We start from the raw sequence: 17,543 nt of genomic DNA on the forward strand, positions 1-17,543 counted from the left end.
TACAGCACCATAATGCATTCTTACTGAATAAAATAATTAATTTCTTTGTTGTCTTGCCCAACCTGATCTCACGGGAAAACGTACAAATTCTATGAGGTGGCTAATTCGTACGAATTCATACAACCTCACTCGTACGAATTAGTAAGATTTTTGCAAAATCGTACATATTTTACGAATTGCCCAATTCGTATGAATTCATACGAATGACCTACCCCTGACCCCGCCCCTAAACCTTACCCATCACGTGGGTTTAGACAAATCGTACAAATTCGTACGAATGAGGTCGTACGAATTTGTACGAATTAGCCAACTTTTTATCATTCGTACGAATTCGTACGAATTGGTCGTGAGATAGTGTTGTCTTGCCCATATTCCTGTGCTTGTCATTGTGGCTTGTCACCTCCGGCGAATCACCCGTTTGAAAGGCTGCTGGCAAAAAGAGAATAAAACAAGAATCAACATTGGCTTGTTGTAAAAGCGACACTGAAATGGGTTTTTTATTACTTAACACTTGAGTAAGGTATTTTATTGAGCAGATAAATTGGCATATGTAGCTCTCTAACAGAGTTGATTGTAAAGCATTATCTATGCTAATTCATCCGCAGTCACGCAAACCAAAACAATGTTCTTCTGCAAAATGCATACAGTTTGTTTGTTTGATTGTTTTTGGTACCTTTAAGAATAAAGTCAAGCCAAGTAACATCAACATAAGTTGATTCAGACAATTTAATAAAAAAATTATTTTAACATGGCACTAAAATGGCATTGCGCATTACTACATGCCAGAGCAGAAATGCTGGTTTGGTATATCTCTGAGGTTGACATTCCATTTTTTAAGCTTTGATGGCTTAAATTTATCCCTGTGATTTTTTCCCAACCTTATAATTTACCCTTAGGAGCCTGTACAAGCACTATATGTATTGACTTTGACTTTAGCATTACTGAGTAATAGTGATGTATATTTTCTCAATAATATCATTTTGATTATATTTGATCATTTTGATTATCTGGAACGCAGTAAAGCTATATCAAAACACCTTTTTCTTTCACTTTTTAACTGACCTATTTTGAAGATAAAAAGACATTTTAGGACGATTGAATTTCAGATATAATAAAAATTTGTGTTCCTTATTTCATAAACGTTATCCTTTGCATTAAACTATTTTGCATTTCATTTTCACAAACTGTTTCTAACCAAAAGGTCTAAGTCGCAGATTGCTGTAAATATCACACCAGAGCTAAATATGTAAATAAGGCCAGAGTTACACAAACACAAACACACTGACAAATGCATACGATTGCACAACACTTCACACTGAGGACCAATCAGACAGCTGAGCCGACCTCACTTGCCACTGGGGCTTTGCTCCTGCCTCTGTTTGACATGCTGGGCCCGTCCCATAGGAACATGCTTTTATAAGGCGAACGTTTAGAATTAGCATTTTCTCAAAAGGGCAGCGAAGTCCTCTTGTCAGGAATGAGGAAAGGTCACCTGGTTTCATGCTGAATCGAGACTCCCCGAATGCTGTGATATCACTCCTCTCTCACAGTCAGCGAGGGCGCCAGAATTGAGAGATGATTCTGTCTCTATCTCCGTTGACATTACGAGGGTCATTTAGCACTCAAGATTGAGAGCCATAATTGGTTATGAGGGTCCGACACTGAAATATGGCCAGTGTCGCCGAAACCATGAAGCATGGGCTACATCCACCCAGAAACAGTCAGGCAGTCACCCTAGTTCTTGGCTGGGAGAAAAAGCCGAGAGGGCGGGCGCTGAGGCATGCCAGCTCAACTTCCCCGTGTCTGCCTGCCATTCTGGTGGGGCTGGTAGAGCGTGGCACGGATGTCTCTCTGAGAACCAGCTAAGACGGGGTCTCCTCTGAGACCACCTCCGGTTGGGAGGGAGGTGTGTATCTCTGTGCTTGTGTCAAGGGGGGGAGGTGGGTGGCGTTTGATGGGCAACATGCTCACACGGATGAGTTAGCTAAGCCGATAGATAACAGAGACATGGAGTGGCTTTAAGAATGAGGCGAGGGTTCAGTGGAGGAGATCTCCGGCTATTGTCAGAGTAATCATTGATAGAGAGGGCAAAGTCATACTTCAGAAAGGCTTCTAAGCTTAACCTCAATTCCAGGTCGTTTTTTTTTCTTTCTTTTTTTTTACAGAACGGAGACCTCGCCCTACTGCATGTGTTTTACTACTGCCAATGGACTGAATATGAAGCTGAAATTAACCATTTCAAATCTTTTGGGGAAGAATTTTACACATTTACGCCATCCCAAGTATATGTAAAAAGTGAACAGTTGGATCAACTTAAATAAATGAAGTTTTCTCAACTTAAATTATCACGTTTTTCACGATAAAACAGTGATAACAAATGAAAATATACAGTATGTCTAAAAATGATACGCTACAGTTCAAAAGTAGGATTAAAAACAGTGATGTTGTGAAATATTGAATATTTTTTTCTATTTTAACAATAGAATAGATTTTTGGCAAAGCTCTTTTTTGGCAGTTTTGTAATGGCATCTGTCAGCATCATTACGCCAGTCTTCAATCACATGATCCTTCAGAAATCATTTTAATATGCTGATTTGGTGATCAAGAAATATTTATTATTATTATTATTATTATTATCATTGTTGAAAACAATTGTGCTGCTAAAGTTGTTTTTAAACCGTGATACAACTATTCAGGTTTCTTTGATCAATAGCATGTTCAAAAGAACAGCATTTATTTGAAATCTTTTTTCTGTCGTTTTTGCTGAATAAAAGTATTATTTTACTGACCCCAAACTTTTGAACAGCAGTGTGTATTATATTGCATATAGTACTGACAAACAAATGATATTTTAGTAATTATGGGACATAATAATAATGAATTATTCTTTAAATGTGCAAATTTCTTTGGCTTCTTTTCCGCTTCTAAACAAAGTTTTTATAATTATTTTATGATTTAGTGTTCAAGCTCTGTTTTGCTGTTGTTGTTTCTTGAGCTCACACACAATATAATTTGATTTGTGTTTGGTACTGACATTCTTTTGGGAGTTTCATCCTGTATAAATCATGAGTGACTGGTGCTTTTGATTAATTTTACCAAACTGCTTTGTTTAAATAATAAATAAAACACAGATGTAACTGTAAAATAGCATGCTTGTGATTTTATAAATATCTTTTGACACCAGGCAGTCAAACTGCGCAGGTTCTTAATAAATGATAAGCCAGTAGAGTGCATCCTGATGTATTTCTATTATATTCCTGCACATCTTGTGTATCACTACGATGTAGAGATCTCACATTGCTTGCAAATGTGTCAAATCTCTAATTCCACCGTGTGAGCTACAAGCACAGCCCAGCATGGAGCTTCAACGCATTAAGTGTATTAGATTTCAATCTGACATCTGGTCATTATCATCTCCTCTCTCGCTCTTTCTCTTTCTCTCCCTCTCCCTGTCTTTCACATACTCCATCTCCATAAACAATTCCATTTGAAAACCTCTGCTGCTGCTGTCAGCTTCTGTCTCTCCTCTCCTCTCACTCCCTCCCTCCTCCTGTTGGTCCTGTAGTTTGTGCGCATACTTTGGAGCAGGTGAGTAAATCACAGAGATGCCGAGTGTAAGATAACGAGGCGATGGGGGATTCTCGCGGTTTAAGAAGCATCGCCCGAGGCTGAATAGAAGGGGTGGAGCAAACCGGCACCAGCACAGCTGTTCACATGATGCACCATGATGGGGTCATGGATACCAATGAAGACCCTTGGAGTCCTTTAAAAAAAAGGTCAAATGTGGAATGTGGAACAGTGGAAATGACTTTTTCAAACAATCACCAAACAGCAACGTTGGAACTGCTGGGATTCTCAAACCGAATGCTCAAGGTGGTTAGACAGATCACACCTGTAATCTATCTGCTGTACTGTATGTCCATTTGTGTCACTGCATATCTGTTACATTTTGCTGGGTTTTGTAATTGTTTTGGTAACACTTTAGAATACTGTTCCTTCATTAATGAATAACTACACTGGAACAAATGCGTAACACACTATTAACATTCTAGTAACTATTATTAACTAACAAGGAACTCTGATTAACAAATTAGTAAGTAATAGCGCTCAGTCGAATGTGGTAGTTCACTATTAGCTAATCAGTAACTACTATTTTTGATACCTCACTGAAGAACAACTATATACAGGTTCATTATAATATTAATAATGCATAATGTATAATACGAGGTAATGGTAACCCATTAGTAATGAATCAAGTGTTACTACATCCTTCTCAAGAACAAATAATAATTTGGATCAGTATTCTAAAGTGAAAAGCTTGATAACTACCTAATATTGATTGAAGTCATTGTAAGCTTTTGAGGTTTTTGTAAGGTTTTGGATAGTATTGACTCAAGTGTTACTACATCTTAATAAATGAACTACTAATAATTTGGATCAGTATTCTAAAGTGACGATCATGGGAACACTCTAGTAATGACTAAAGTGTTACCAAATCCATCGGAAGCAATTACTATCCAAAATTTGACAAAATTCCCAAAAGCTTACAATGACTTTCGTCAATATTAGGTAGTTATCAGGTTTTTCACTTTAGAATACGGATCCAAATAATTTGTAGTTATTCATTAACGAAGGAACAGTATTCTAAAGTGTTACCTTGTTTTTATACATCGTTATCTTTTTCAGAATGTATTTCCTGGGAAATGAACCCATGACTTTGGCACTGCTAGCGGTATTGGCTATACGCCTGCATCATATCCTGACTGAACTGAGAAGTTCTTTATTGGCATCGATGGTTCCATGAAGAACCTTTAACATCCATGGAACCTTTCCATTGCACAAAAGGTTCTTTACAGTAGAACACGATTTTTTTGATTATTAAATTCTTCTTCGCACTAAGAGGAAAATGGTTCTTTTAACAACTCAAAGGTTCTTTGGGGTACCAAAAATGGTTCTTCTATGGCATCGCTGCAAAAACCCTATTTTTTAACTTTTATTTTTAAGAGAGTGTACATGGTATGGTGAGATCAAGACCCAGATTTAAACATGCATGTTTTTCATAATGGATAACCAAAGAAAAATTGCAACTGCTTGTTTGGCTGAAATATGAATATGATACTTGCCTGATACTTGCTCTCAAAGTTTTTTGTTTAAAAGGCAAACAATAAGACTAGGAGAGTCTTATTGTATTGTCTCAGATTCCCAAGACACTGGCTTATTTCCCAACAGGTCTGAAAGGAGAACAGGATAAAACAGGATTTTATGTCAAATTCAAACAGATTTCATAACTTCAATAAACAATCTGACAAGAAGTCAGTGTTTTATAAGGCAAGCAGACAAACTGTTGACTGACCAAATATACAAGTTTACGAATCAGCCTTTGAAAAGCCCATATTGGTCCTACTGGGAATGTTACGTCCATTGTCTTGTTTTTTCTTTTATAGACGTTTCGGTATTATTGCAGGTTCCTAAAGCAAGGTTATTATAGTTCACTAAAACTAAATCCATTAAAAAATTGTTTTGCTGCTTGAAATAAAATATAAAAAATTATTTTATTAAACTTAACTCATTTCAGCTAGTTGTCAAGACAACATTTCTCATTTAGTTTAACTTGTGTGTGCTAAAATAATTAAAACAGAAAAATAAATAAAAATAAATAGACTTTATAGGATTTAAATGAAATTGAATTAAATTTAAAATGAAAATGGAAAATATAAAAAAACAAAAACAAAAACAAATAATAACTACAAAAGCATCTCAGTGATACTAAAATAACACTGTCTTAAATACAATTGTCATTAAAAACACTGAATTAGTTTTGCTGTTACAAAATATCAATACTAAATAGATCAACAATTGGTCTATGTAGCAAAACTACATTCTAAAATCAACAAGTGTGTGTCTGTAAAATATACAGCATACCTCAAACAGTATGCGCTATAAATGGCAAGATCATCGGTTTTATTCCCAGGGAATCCATAAACTTAAAATAAAAAGTATAACCTGAATAAAATAAGCCTCTTCCAAATGCATAAATGCGATGTGATTGATTTCAATGCGCAGTCAATAAATACACCCTATAAACTTTTTCTAAATGACCAAAACATAATGTTAAATTATAATGTCACTTTTTAACCAAGCCATAATGAAACCTTGCAAACAACATTGAAAACCCTGAATCAAACATGTAATGATGTGATTTATGCTCTAAATCCACCAGAAACACCAGCAGTATATCAGCAGATTTTGACAGATGTCACTGACTTCAACTCTCAACGATTGCCTATAAAGGAAGTATTTATAAAAATGTTGTTGCTTAAACTACTTCCTCCGCTATGAATCTCTCAATTCCCTGCACAAGTCCATAGAATCACTCATCTTCTCTCACTTTGCACCATGTATGCTTTAGAGCAAGTGATAGAGAATCAAAATAAAGTTTTAATAAAGGTTATTTGAAGGTTTGGACGTAGACACTGCACTTTGAACTTGTAATTACTCCATCATTGAAAATGACAGATTAGAATGATCAACCAACAGAAAACGACTGTTTCCCTCTAATTACAAAACAGACAGAGACAAAAAGGAAACAAAGGGCATAAAGCATCACAATACTCATCCTGTCACCACAGACACTAATGAGAAACAGATAGAGAGAATGTGGGGACGGGAAAGATAAACGAGTAAAGCTCAAGTCTGTTCATTTAGAAAAGCTCCAAAGACATAAAAATCATTATCAGCGTTCGTTATAAAACTCTTCATAATTGGTGTCAGAGTCCAGTTTAGATTTGAAAAGAAATTCTAATTGACTAATGTGTTGGGGGAATTTTTGTGGAACAATTGGGACAAAAGACTTGGGAAAGATGATATTTGTTGAAATATCAAACCCATTTAAGCCCACCGGAAACTATAGTTGCCGCAGTGTATAGTTGTCATTTTCCTTTTGTAAGTGTTTTTCTAGATGGTATCCATGTTTTATGTCTCAATGACATGCAAGCAAACAACCAAATAAAGGATATCAAGGAGAAAAAAAAAAGGTATTCACTTCCTTCCTGTCACATGAGGCTGTCAACTTCCTACCCCTACTTCCAGGAAGCATGGCGAAGGCAAACCCTCCCAAAGAAAGGTAATTTCATGTTACTAATAAGTATTTTTTGTTGACATATATACTGTATATAATCATGAAGGTCTCTAGAATCATCCAAACAAAACAAATCTTAGAGATCTATAGTTTTTTGTATACTTAGTCAAAAGTCCAAGCGGCAACTATAGTTGCCGGTGGGCAAATGCCTTGTAAGTACATATATCATGGGAAAAAATGGGGTATACTGTGTTAATAGGTTAATAAATCTAGGTTATTGGTCTTGTTTAATGCATAAACATAACTTAACCCTTTCAATGACATCTCTACTGTTCATAAATTGTCTGTATGCACTGTTATGTTTATTTGTTTGTTATATAGATATCATTTTCTTTTCATTCTATTAATTTGTATTTATTTATTTTCATTTAAGGTTTTGATACACAACGCCCTGTTATGGCTGCACTTTGTTCTGCACTATGTTCCACCACTTTAACCGCTGTGTGCTGTTCGTTTGCGGTTTACAGTCGGGCTGTTTGGGGTCTCAGAGATCCCAGGCAACAAAGTGTAATTTTGTAACAAAATAATAGTTGTTGTTAACAACTTTTTTTTTTTTTTTTATAATGTTACATTATGATTTGCTATTGTATTTCAGTCAAATAGCAAATAGTGGAGCTCTGCAACAATCTACTGGTTAAAGTGTTACTTTTAAAACTGCATTTTCCAAAAGATGGGCAAAAATCTTACACTAAACCATGTCAAATTATCCATGTTATCCCCATGAATGAAAGTTAGAAATGTGGGTCAAAAAGACAGCGCACAAGGTTTAAGACAAATGAATTTGTTGTTTGTTGTGTTTTCTTATTCAAGAGATTATAAGCTAGATGCAGCTTCTTTGGGTTCGCATCAAATGTTCTTCAACTTTTATACATAATACATTTTTTAAGAATAAAGATTGATCTGTTGAAAGCAGTTATTTTGAGATAGATGCCAAATGTTCTCCTTCTATTCATATTTGACATTGAGGGGGTGCATACAACATATTTGCCCACCGGCAATAGAGTTGCCGCACATTCAAATACGATTTTCAAAAAAAAAAAAAAAAAAGAAACCTGGGGAAAATAAATGCAGAACATGTTCACATAGAACACTATTAACACGAATATATGCATGAAATCATTCAGAAAAATGTGGGCACAAATAGGTTGAAACCACGGCTTTACATTGCAGAACCAGTGCAGATCAGAGTAGACTGTTTGTTGTGTGTCAGAATGAATACTGTTTACTCAGGTAAAGTCAAATTACGATTTGCTTTGTTAAATGCTTGATGGCCTCAACACAATATGCCACTGCATACAAGCAAAGCAAATAGAAGCACAATTACACAGAATACCTTAGGATTAAAGGGGAAACAAGGCACATTTTCATTTTAATTAAATATGTTTATTATTTATTTCAGAAGATATGGCTCAGGGAGCATGGAGGGATAATCAGTTGATTTCAAAAACATGATGGGAAATAGAAGAAGCAGAATTGAGATGCATAGATAACATCAGGCTGGGCATAGTGTTTCACTGTTAATTGCATTTGAGCTTTTCAAACTAAAAAAAAATAAAAAAATATCTGAAATAAAATAAAATTGTAATTTTGTGAAAATAATATAGCTAGCTAAATACAAATAGGGCAATAAAAGAAATTAAAATTGACTTGGAGTGATTTTCTATTTGAAAATGTTTACATGCACATCACAATTGAAATTAAAGGGTTAGTTCACCCAAAAATGAAAATTATGTCATTAATGACTCACCCTCATGTCGTTCCAAGCCCGTAAGACCTCCGTTCATCTTCGGAACACAGTTTATTTTAGAAGATATTTTAGATTTAGTCCGAGAGCTTTCTGTCCCTCCACTGAAAATGTATGTACGGTATACTGTCCATGTCCAGAAAGGTAATAAAGACATCATCAAAGTAGTCCATGTGACTACAGTGGCTTAATCTTAAGTTTATCAAGCGACGAGAATACTTTTTGTGCGCAAAAAGTAAACAAAAATAACGACTTTATTCCACTATTCATTTCCTTCTCTCTGGGCCTCGAGTGAGTTCACGTAGTGTAATAGCGTAGCGCGTCTGTGTTGTACGTCACACGTAGGCTCACTATTGGCCGACGCTGGTCATGTGTGTGATGCGTGTGACACACAACACAGAAGCGCTACGCTATTACACTACGTGAACTCTACTTTGATGATGTCTTTATTGCCTTTCTGGACATGGACAGTATACCGTATACATTTTCAATGGAGGGACAGAAAGCTCTCGGACTAAATCTAAAATATCTTAAACTGTGTTCCGAAGATGACCGGAGGTCTTACGGGCTTGGAACGACATGAGGGTGAGTCATTAATGACATAATTTTAATTTTTGGGTGAACTAACCCTTTAAGCTCATTAGAACCTGATAAATGTGTTTTCATGAGATTACATGTTTTAATTTTTCTCCAGTATTGACGCCAGTTTATTAAGCAAATCACTTGCTTTGGATGAAACGTCTCTGTTATATTGAGAAATGTTAGTGTAAGTATTGCTTCATTTATTTGTTTTAAGAAATATAAAGCTCTGTCATGAAACTCTATCGGTCCTTAACTCAGTCGGCTTGCAATCACATCATTCTCCATAGGCCACAGCTGATTGGTTCCTGCTGCAGAACCCTCCACCTTCCCCAGCTCCACCTGTATAGATCTGCTATGGGTAATTCATGTACGCTACAGTATATTGTACAGCAGCAGCATGTCTTACTTGCTCACAGCAGCGTGTCGTGTATGTATTGGCAGTAGCAAGTCCTGTATATATTCCTCCAAGACCAAACATATTAACGTTGTCATATCCATTATAATGCCAAGGACAGTTTCATGACAGAAATAATTGTTTTCCATCACCATATTCCATTATAGGGGCTCCGTACACATTAGCTGGTTGGACAAACAGACTAGCCATGGTACATGGCAAGATTAAAGGCAGCAACTCTGTGGGAAAAGTACAAATGCAGTATCCTAATTCTAGGCTGTTTTGTTTCTCTGAATATTAAACCCACTTTCCAAGGTTTGATGCTGGGGACTGTACTCACAGCAAAGATATTTGCTCTGTAAGTAAGTAAACTTTTTTGCTTCACCCCTGGGAAAAAAAAGAGCTGTAGATAACTCACAGAAAATGTAAACTTATATTTTCCCACAAACTCTGGAAAAAAAAACTTAACCTTGGCCATGTTTATCATAAGTTTATTCACACTTAACCTAGATGTTTATTCTGGGAGATAATGTATTTTTAATATACAGTACATATATTACACATCAACAGGGTCATATTTTACTTTTAGCTATTTCATTCCATATACCTGTAGAACTTTTCTATTTCTACCTTTTTTGTTTTTTGTTTGTCTCATTAATAAACATATAAACACTTTACATAGTTAAAACCTTAAAGGGAATTTTAAAGAACTGTACTAAAGATTTTGAAATATAATATGCTATCATATATTAAGGGAAATAAACTATAACATGATCTGATCTGCAGGGCAACTGACTTCTGATTGGAGCATTTTGTCCACTCTCAACGAGTCAGCTCTTTACAGTACACTACACTATTAATAGGCACAATGACCCCTCAAACAAAAGGGTCAGGTGTAGTAGTGCCTCCAACAAGCTCTAGCCAGAACTGTGTACTCGCAAAAAAAAAGCAGGCTTTACAGCTAACCTGACACTGCCTTGGTGGTTCTTTGTGCATCGGCATCACAGACCTCTTCGGGTTCACACGGTAAAAGATCACTTCTCTGTCTGGGGTTAAGATGAATTTGAATATATAAGTATTTACCAACACAGAGTTTGTTAGAAGGTTTTTAGTTTTGCAACAAATCCAGCATACATAAACTATGGAGTCCAGAAGTCTGTAAATCTGGAATGTTTTTCTCATTTCAAATCTGGAAATAGAACATTTAGAACGAAGAGACTAACAATTGAATAAATTATGTAAAATGAATCAGAAATGGACTAGCTATAAATCACTAATCAAGTAATTTTTTTGACATTAATCAAATTAACTCTTTTGTAGGTGGTCAGATGTTCTTGCTTCCATCGAAGCACAAAATGCTCTTTGGAATATCTGAATTCATCCTGGAGAACATGATTATCAGATTTTTGTCAAGCAAAAGGTCACAAACTAAATACTAAGACATTCTGAAATTCAAACAAATGTATCAACTTTTATGAAATTATATTATCTGATATCATTTGTAATGAAGAAAAAATATTAAATTAGAAATGATTGCAAATGGAAGCAGACTTTTTGGACCCCATAAAATAATTACAAAATGTCTGTTTTTTGAGTAAGATGATGTCATACCACAAAATGTGCTATATAATTATCACAAGTGACAAGTGAATTATTGCAATTATTATCTGTACAGTAAAGGATCAGTGAGCATTGAAAAGGCTCATTATGGAAGGCACCAGAGGACACATTTTGCAGATAATGGTGATGGGCGTTTTGCTGGGGTAAGGTTCCTAATACCATAATTCCAAAATCTATTTCATAGTATCCTATATAACAAAGTACATTTCTTATTTCATTTACAGTAAAGAAAAAAAAAAATCCATTTCACTGAAAAGAAAAGACCTCCAACTGTTAGCCATAGTGCTTTTATCTCAGACTGTTTCGCTTTGTCTGCCTTCTATTATTGTGAGCAAATTAACCAATTATGTAATTTCATTATATCCATCCATTATAGATAAGCATGATGTTTTCACAGTAATCTTGTATCTTTTTAGTAAGATGGATGCATTCTTTGCCTCATCTCACCTCTGCTTGACCCCATAGCACTGCCTTCTCAGGATACAGGGCCGTCCAGACTCCTGACTATGACGACACCTCCACGCCTGAGATCCTAAACCCTTCCTGGATGGCCACCATCCCTGACGTCTACTCCCTATCGGATGTGACGATGCCCGGCACACACAACACCATGGCCCTGTACGGCGGCTCACTGGCCGAGTGTAACTCCTGGTCCCTCGCGTTCCAGCTGCGCGCCGGGATCCGCTTTCTGGATATCCGTGTTCGCCATGCGAGAGGCAACTTGACCATCCACCATGGAATCTCGTATCAGTATGCTCACTTTGGGGACGTGTTGATGGACGTGGTGGCTTTCCTGAGAGAGTATCCTTCGGAAACTGTGCTGATGAGGCTGAAAGAGGAGTTAAGTAACACGCAGGATATCTACGGGGCAGTCGTGCGCTACATTAATGAATATGCGTACTGGGACCTGCTGTGGCATAGTCGCGAGATGCCCAGCATGGGAGAGGCGCGAGGAAAGCTGATCGTACTGCAAGAATTCACCGGCCCTGACCTGGGTATACTTTACAACTCACTGGACATAGCAGATGACTGGAAGGTAAGCACACACTTGAAACGGTTAACCCTGGGTTATTCTAAACCCTGGATAAACAGAATCCTGGGTTATCTTGCTTATCTGTTCACATTGCTCATTATTTACCTTGACAATTAATCCTGGGTATTCATAAGCTGCTGTTTTACACTGTGTCGTTTCACCAGGTGCAATATCTTCCTAGATCATCATCTTTGTTGATCATGGAACAACATTTCCAATCAACCAATCAGATTTGAGGGACACGTTTACGGCTTATGTCAAGTTTAGGCTTACAACCAGGGTTAGGTGCCTCTACATTTGTCAGCATTTGGGACTGCTGTTTCCTTAGTTCTGCCACTAGATGTCATGTCACTCACCTGTGGTCTCTCATTTGTGTAATCATCTTCACCTGCACCTTGTTTCCCCCTGTGTATTTAAGCTCTGTCTTGGTTCTCCCTTGTTACTTGGTCTTTGTATGAGATGTCTGCCTGGCGCCCTGAGTTTCTTAGGAATTTTTGAGACCCTGTGAAATAGTAAGTTTTTTTTTTTTGTTTAAGTTATTTAAAGAAGTTCTCTTGCATCTGTTTATTTTTCTCCCCTCGTGGAGTTTTTATTTTATTTTATTTTTTATACCTCCATTTTGAGAAGAACCTTTGTTGGAATTTTTGACATCATCTTTTGTTTATTAAACCTTCTTACCTGAGACCTCGTATCCTGTGTTTCAATTGGATCCTACCCCTGCTTTCTGGTGGCTCAGTGGTATTACCGCCTAGCTCTTACACCAGAGACCCGAGTTCTAGGCCGGGTCGTGACAGAAAGACCAAGTCAAAATGGATCCAGAAACAATCACCTATAAGGATCTGGTGGCAGTGATGGCTCAGCATGAGATAGCGTATCAATGCCATGAAGCAGTTCTCACCCGTCAGGAGGATCTGATGGCCAAGCACTCTGACCTTCTTGCTGATGTGATGAAATCCATTGGCCAACTTTTTCAACGGATTCCAGAAAGTTCACCTCCCCCAGCACCACGTCTGCCTTCCATTGATAGACCCCAAGTAGTCGCTGAGCCTCGGCTTCCACCTCCTAAACCCTTTTCGGGGAATGCCAATTCATGTGGAGAATTTCTGACTCAGTGTTCCTTGATATTTGAACTCCAGCCCTCAAACTTCCCTACTGACCGCTCTAAGATTGCCTACATCATCACTCTCCTTGCAGATAAGGCACGACTGCGACTGATCTCGAGTCCTTGATCACCATGGCTATCCGTCTGAACAATCGGCTAAGAGACAGAGAGTCAACCCGTCGCAAGACGTCTCCGCCCCAATTGTCTGAAAACAGGCAACCCTATCCTGTACGCATCTCCTCACCCAGTTCTGAGAAACTTGAGCCCCCAGAGGACATGCAGTTGGGGCGTTGCAGACTCTCTCCTGCCGAGAGGGATCGCCGCATGAGGGAGAATCGCTGCCTATACTGCGGTGCATCTGGACATTTCCGTCTCCTCTGTCCCGAGCTTCCGGGAAACGACCGTCCCCGCCCAGTTACAGGAGGGCTGTGATGGGGAAGATTAGTGCTCCTCCTCCCAATGCAGTGCTTTCCATTCCTGTAACTCTTTCCTGGGAGGGCCATCAACATCAGGTCCGAGCCATGATCGACTCCGGGGCTGCTGGCGACTTCCTGGACCGGTTTCTGGTCAGGAGGCTTGGAGTACCTACCCAATTACTTCCTCAACCTCAAACCGTTACTGCCCAAGACGGCAGACCCTTGGAACCGGGTCTCCTGCATTACGGAGATCACTTACTCTCTTCGTCTTACTGTTCTCCAACATCAACATATGGAAGAGTTTTATCTGATTGACTCTCCCAAGTTCCCTGTGATCTTGGGTTATCCCTGGCTGCAACAACACAACCCTTGCATTGACTGGCTAGCTGGAACCATCCTGAGTTGGGGTACTGCATGCCAGGTTACCTGTCCCCTCTCGAATTCCCCAGCCCCGAGTCCCAAGTCTCAAGAACCCATCAACCTGTCTCGAGTCCCTAGTGTCTACCACTGCTTCCAGGCTGTTTTTAGTAAGTCCCGAGCCACTTCCCTACCACCGCACCGCTCCTATGATTGCACCATCGACCTTCTCCCTGGCACCTGTCCCACTAGAGGTCGGATCTTTTCCCTGTCTCCTCCCGAGCGCATCGCTATGGACACGTACATCAAGGAGTCCCTAGCGGCTGGTGTCATCCGTGCTTCCACTTCCCCGGCAGGAGCGGGCTTCTTCTTTGTGGGGAAGAAGGATGGAGGACTCAGGCCGTGTATTGATTACCGGGCACTTAATAAAATCACGGTTCGGAATCGCTACCCCCTTCCTCTGATGGCTTCCACCTTTGAGCTGCTTCAAGGGGCTTCTATTTTCTCCAAACTGGATCTACGCAACGCCTACCATCTTGTGCGGATTCAGCAAGGGTATGAATGGAAGACGGCCTTCAACACAATATTCAAGATTCAAGATTCAAGATTCTTTATTGTCACTATACTAAGGTATAGCGAAATTGGAGCAATCCTTACAGCGTCATCACATATAACTTAGTGCAAGCTAAACGTCTAATTTAAATTAATACAGTTGAAGTAGAATTCAAAGAAACAATACGATAATAATCAATATACAGTACAATACGTCAATAAACAGTATGCTATAAGCATTGCAGCGCAAAAACAATACACATAAAACCAGTACAAGCAAGGCAAATAGTCAAATATTGTACAGAAATATTGCACAGTAAGCAGTAAGTATTGCATGATATTGCACACAATGAAAGAAGTGCAACAGAATGTAACCGAATTTGAAAAATATAGTGTACATTTATACTAATTAGACACACTGAGATATACAGAGGGTGTTGTTATGTGTACATAAAGGCTTGGCATGGCTCATCCTCATATTATATTTTGCCGACTGTACTATAAATATCTGTACACTTTTCGGACCATTAAGGTTAGAAAGAAACAGTCTCTGTCACCATTTGACATTTTCTGTCACCATTTGACATTTTCATTTCCCTCAAACGCTAAAACTACTGTTTTTACAATGTGCTGTGTTTCTGTTACTGTTCAAAGTATGTGAATATTAGGAGAAGGGTTTCATATCCAGGGTAAAAAGCAGTGCTTACCCCGCTTCTGAATTAAAAGTGTTAAAAGTTCCTTTACCCAGGGTTAAAAGTTGTGTTTAGAATGACATTAACCTGGGGTTAAGCAGTGTGAAAAGCCATATTGATGGATTTGTAAATATGGGAGGATTTTTTTTCAGGTTGTTTAATGTCATAATGTAATTTATCATCTAATTTTTCTGAACCAACAAATGTAATTTCCACATTTGAAATTCATGAAGCAATGGTCATGGAAATGAGATTTGAAATCTTTTTGGAATAAAATGTCTGACTCTCATGTCTTGCATTCTAGATAAATAATTAAATAATATTTTCACTTTTTTTTGCACAAAAATACAGCTTGATTGGAAGTAAAAATATTCTATTAAAAAGTGAGATTGATTTGTCTTTAATTTCTTCACTCATCACGTTTCATATCTCTTCATTAACACTGGTGTCTCCATGTATGCAGGTAACTTTTGATAAAACTTTATTAGAGCCAGAAATGTTAGTTGTGGTCTAAGTGATTCTAATATTGATATGCATAATACCATTCAAAAACTGGGGTCAGCTTTTTTTTTTTTTGTGTGTGTGTGTGTGTGTGTGTGTGTGTGTTTGTTTGCTTTTATAAGAGCATAATCATTTTTTTCAGCAAGGATGCATTGATTTTGACCAAAAGTGACAGTAAAGACATTAACAATGTTACAAAATTTTCAAATAAACATTTTCAATGTTCTTTTGAACGTTTTTATTCATCAAAGAATCCTTATGATGGATTTTCATTTTAAGAATAAAAGTCTGGTTCTGGCGCAACAATAAAATACAGTTGACAAAAGGCATATGAAAAGTAGCAAAAATAAATAAAGGCATTGCAACAAAGCTTCCAAGACAGTTGAATGTGTTTTAATGTTCATACAACAAAAAAGGGAAAAAAATATTAAAGTGCCTTTGGTTGAAGAACCAAACCCAGCAAAGACAGCAATGGGGTGGGAGAGAAAATATTAAATTATCCCATTGTTTGAATAATTTCAAATGGTTCCGGAAAACAGACTTACTGAGATCCTTAGGAGGCTCTTTATATTCAGTTACCAGAGTGTAATCTTCATCTGTCAACTGTCTTTAAAAATCCATCAGAGAGTGTTTTTGCTCCCTCACCAATTTTTTTTAAATGGTACTGATAAAACCTTTTTCTCGCCCCAGGTGTCCTCTCTGCAGCCGGAGGAAGTGGAGAAGAAATGGAGAAGTGTCTCCACTCATCTGGAGGCGGCTGCGGTTTGCAACAAAAACCGTATGTTCCTCACCTACAGCAGCGGTGCCAGTATCCTGGCACATCCCAACTCCCTGGCCTGGCTAATAAACCCTCGCCTGTATGAATATCTGACAGGCTATGTCGGTGAAAGCAAGCGGTTTGGTATTGTAGCAATGGACTTTCCTGGTGCCAAGTTAGTGCAAACTATTATAGGCTTCAATTATTGAGATTCAACGGCAGGACGTCAGTACCAATACGCCTGGAACTGGAACCAAAATACTTCATTAATTGACACAAATCCCAGTCATACTGTGACTTAAATTACCCTTACCCTTGAAATGTCCATAGCCGTGACAGACAAAGTTTGAGCTTCCTGGCACATTTTTGGAATATTTGACTTAATAAAGCTCTGTGACAAATTTCTGTCATAACACCATGTTTTGACAATATTTGAAATAAAATGTTCTCCTGTCACTTCATTAGGACTTTAATAAGATAGTCTGCATTTTCATGGCACTGAAAATAGAATGCTCTGTCCTCCTTTTTGTGTGCAAAACAAAAGAAAAGGTGTTAACTGACATCCGTCTCAGAACAGTCTTCAGTAAGCCAAGTTACCTCAAAGTAGAACAAAAGTTTGATTTTCAGTAGTATTACATAAGTCTCAGATGTTACA

General features: G+C 37.9%; 1 protein-coding gene across 1 annotated transcript; it reads left to right on the plus strand.

Annotated features, from left to right (window-relative positions):
- The first annotated feature begins 10,695 nt into the window (after nt 1-10,695).
- On the plus strand, nt 10,696-17,280 carry LOC311299099 (1-phosphatidylinositol phosphodiesterase). Its single transcript, XM_084422478.1, has 4 exons — nt 10,696-10,884; nt 11,534-11,621; nt 11,944-12,514; nt 16,822-17,280. Exons 2-4 carry the CDS (start codon nt 11,566-11,568, stop codon nt 17,095-17,097), a joined length of 903 nt encoding a protein of 300 aa, XP_084278604.1. The 5' UTR covers nt 10,696-10,884; nt 11,534-11,565; the 3' UTR covers nt 17,098-17,280.
- Nucleotides 17,281-17,543: the final 263 nt, after the last annotated feature.

Source organism: Rutilus rutilus (genome assembly GCF_951802725.1).
Source record: "Rutilus rutilus genome assembly, chromosome: 11".
NCBI lineage: Eukaryota > Metazoa > Chordata > Actinopteri > Cypriniformes > Leuciscidae > Rutilus > Rutilus rutilus.

Coding starts and splice junctions, on each gene's coding strand:
- LOC311299099 (XM_084422478.1), top strand. CDS start 11,566: ATGGAAGGCACCAGAGGACACATTTTGCAGATAATGGTGATGGGCGTT. Junction 11,622..11,943: donor GTGATGGGCGTTTTGCTGGG/GTAAGGTTCCTA, acceptor TTGACCCCATAG/CACTGCCTTCTCAGGATACA. Junction 12,515..16,821: donor ACATAGCAGATGACTGGAAG/GTAAGCACACAC, acceptor TTCTCGCCCCAG/GTGTCCTCTCTGCAGCCGGA.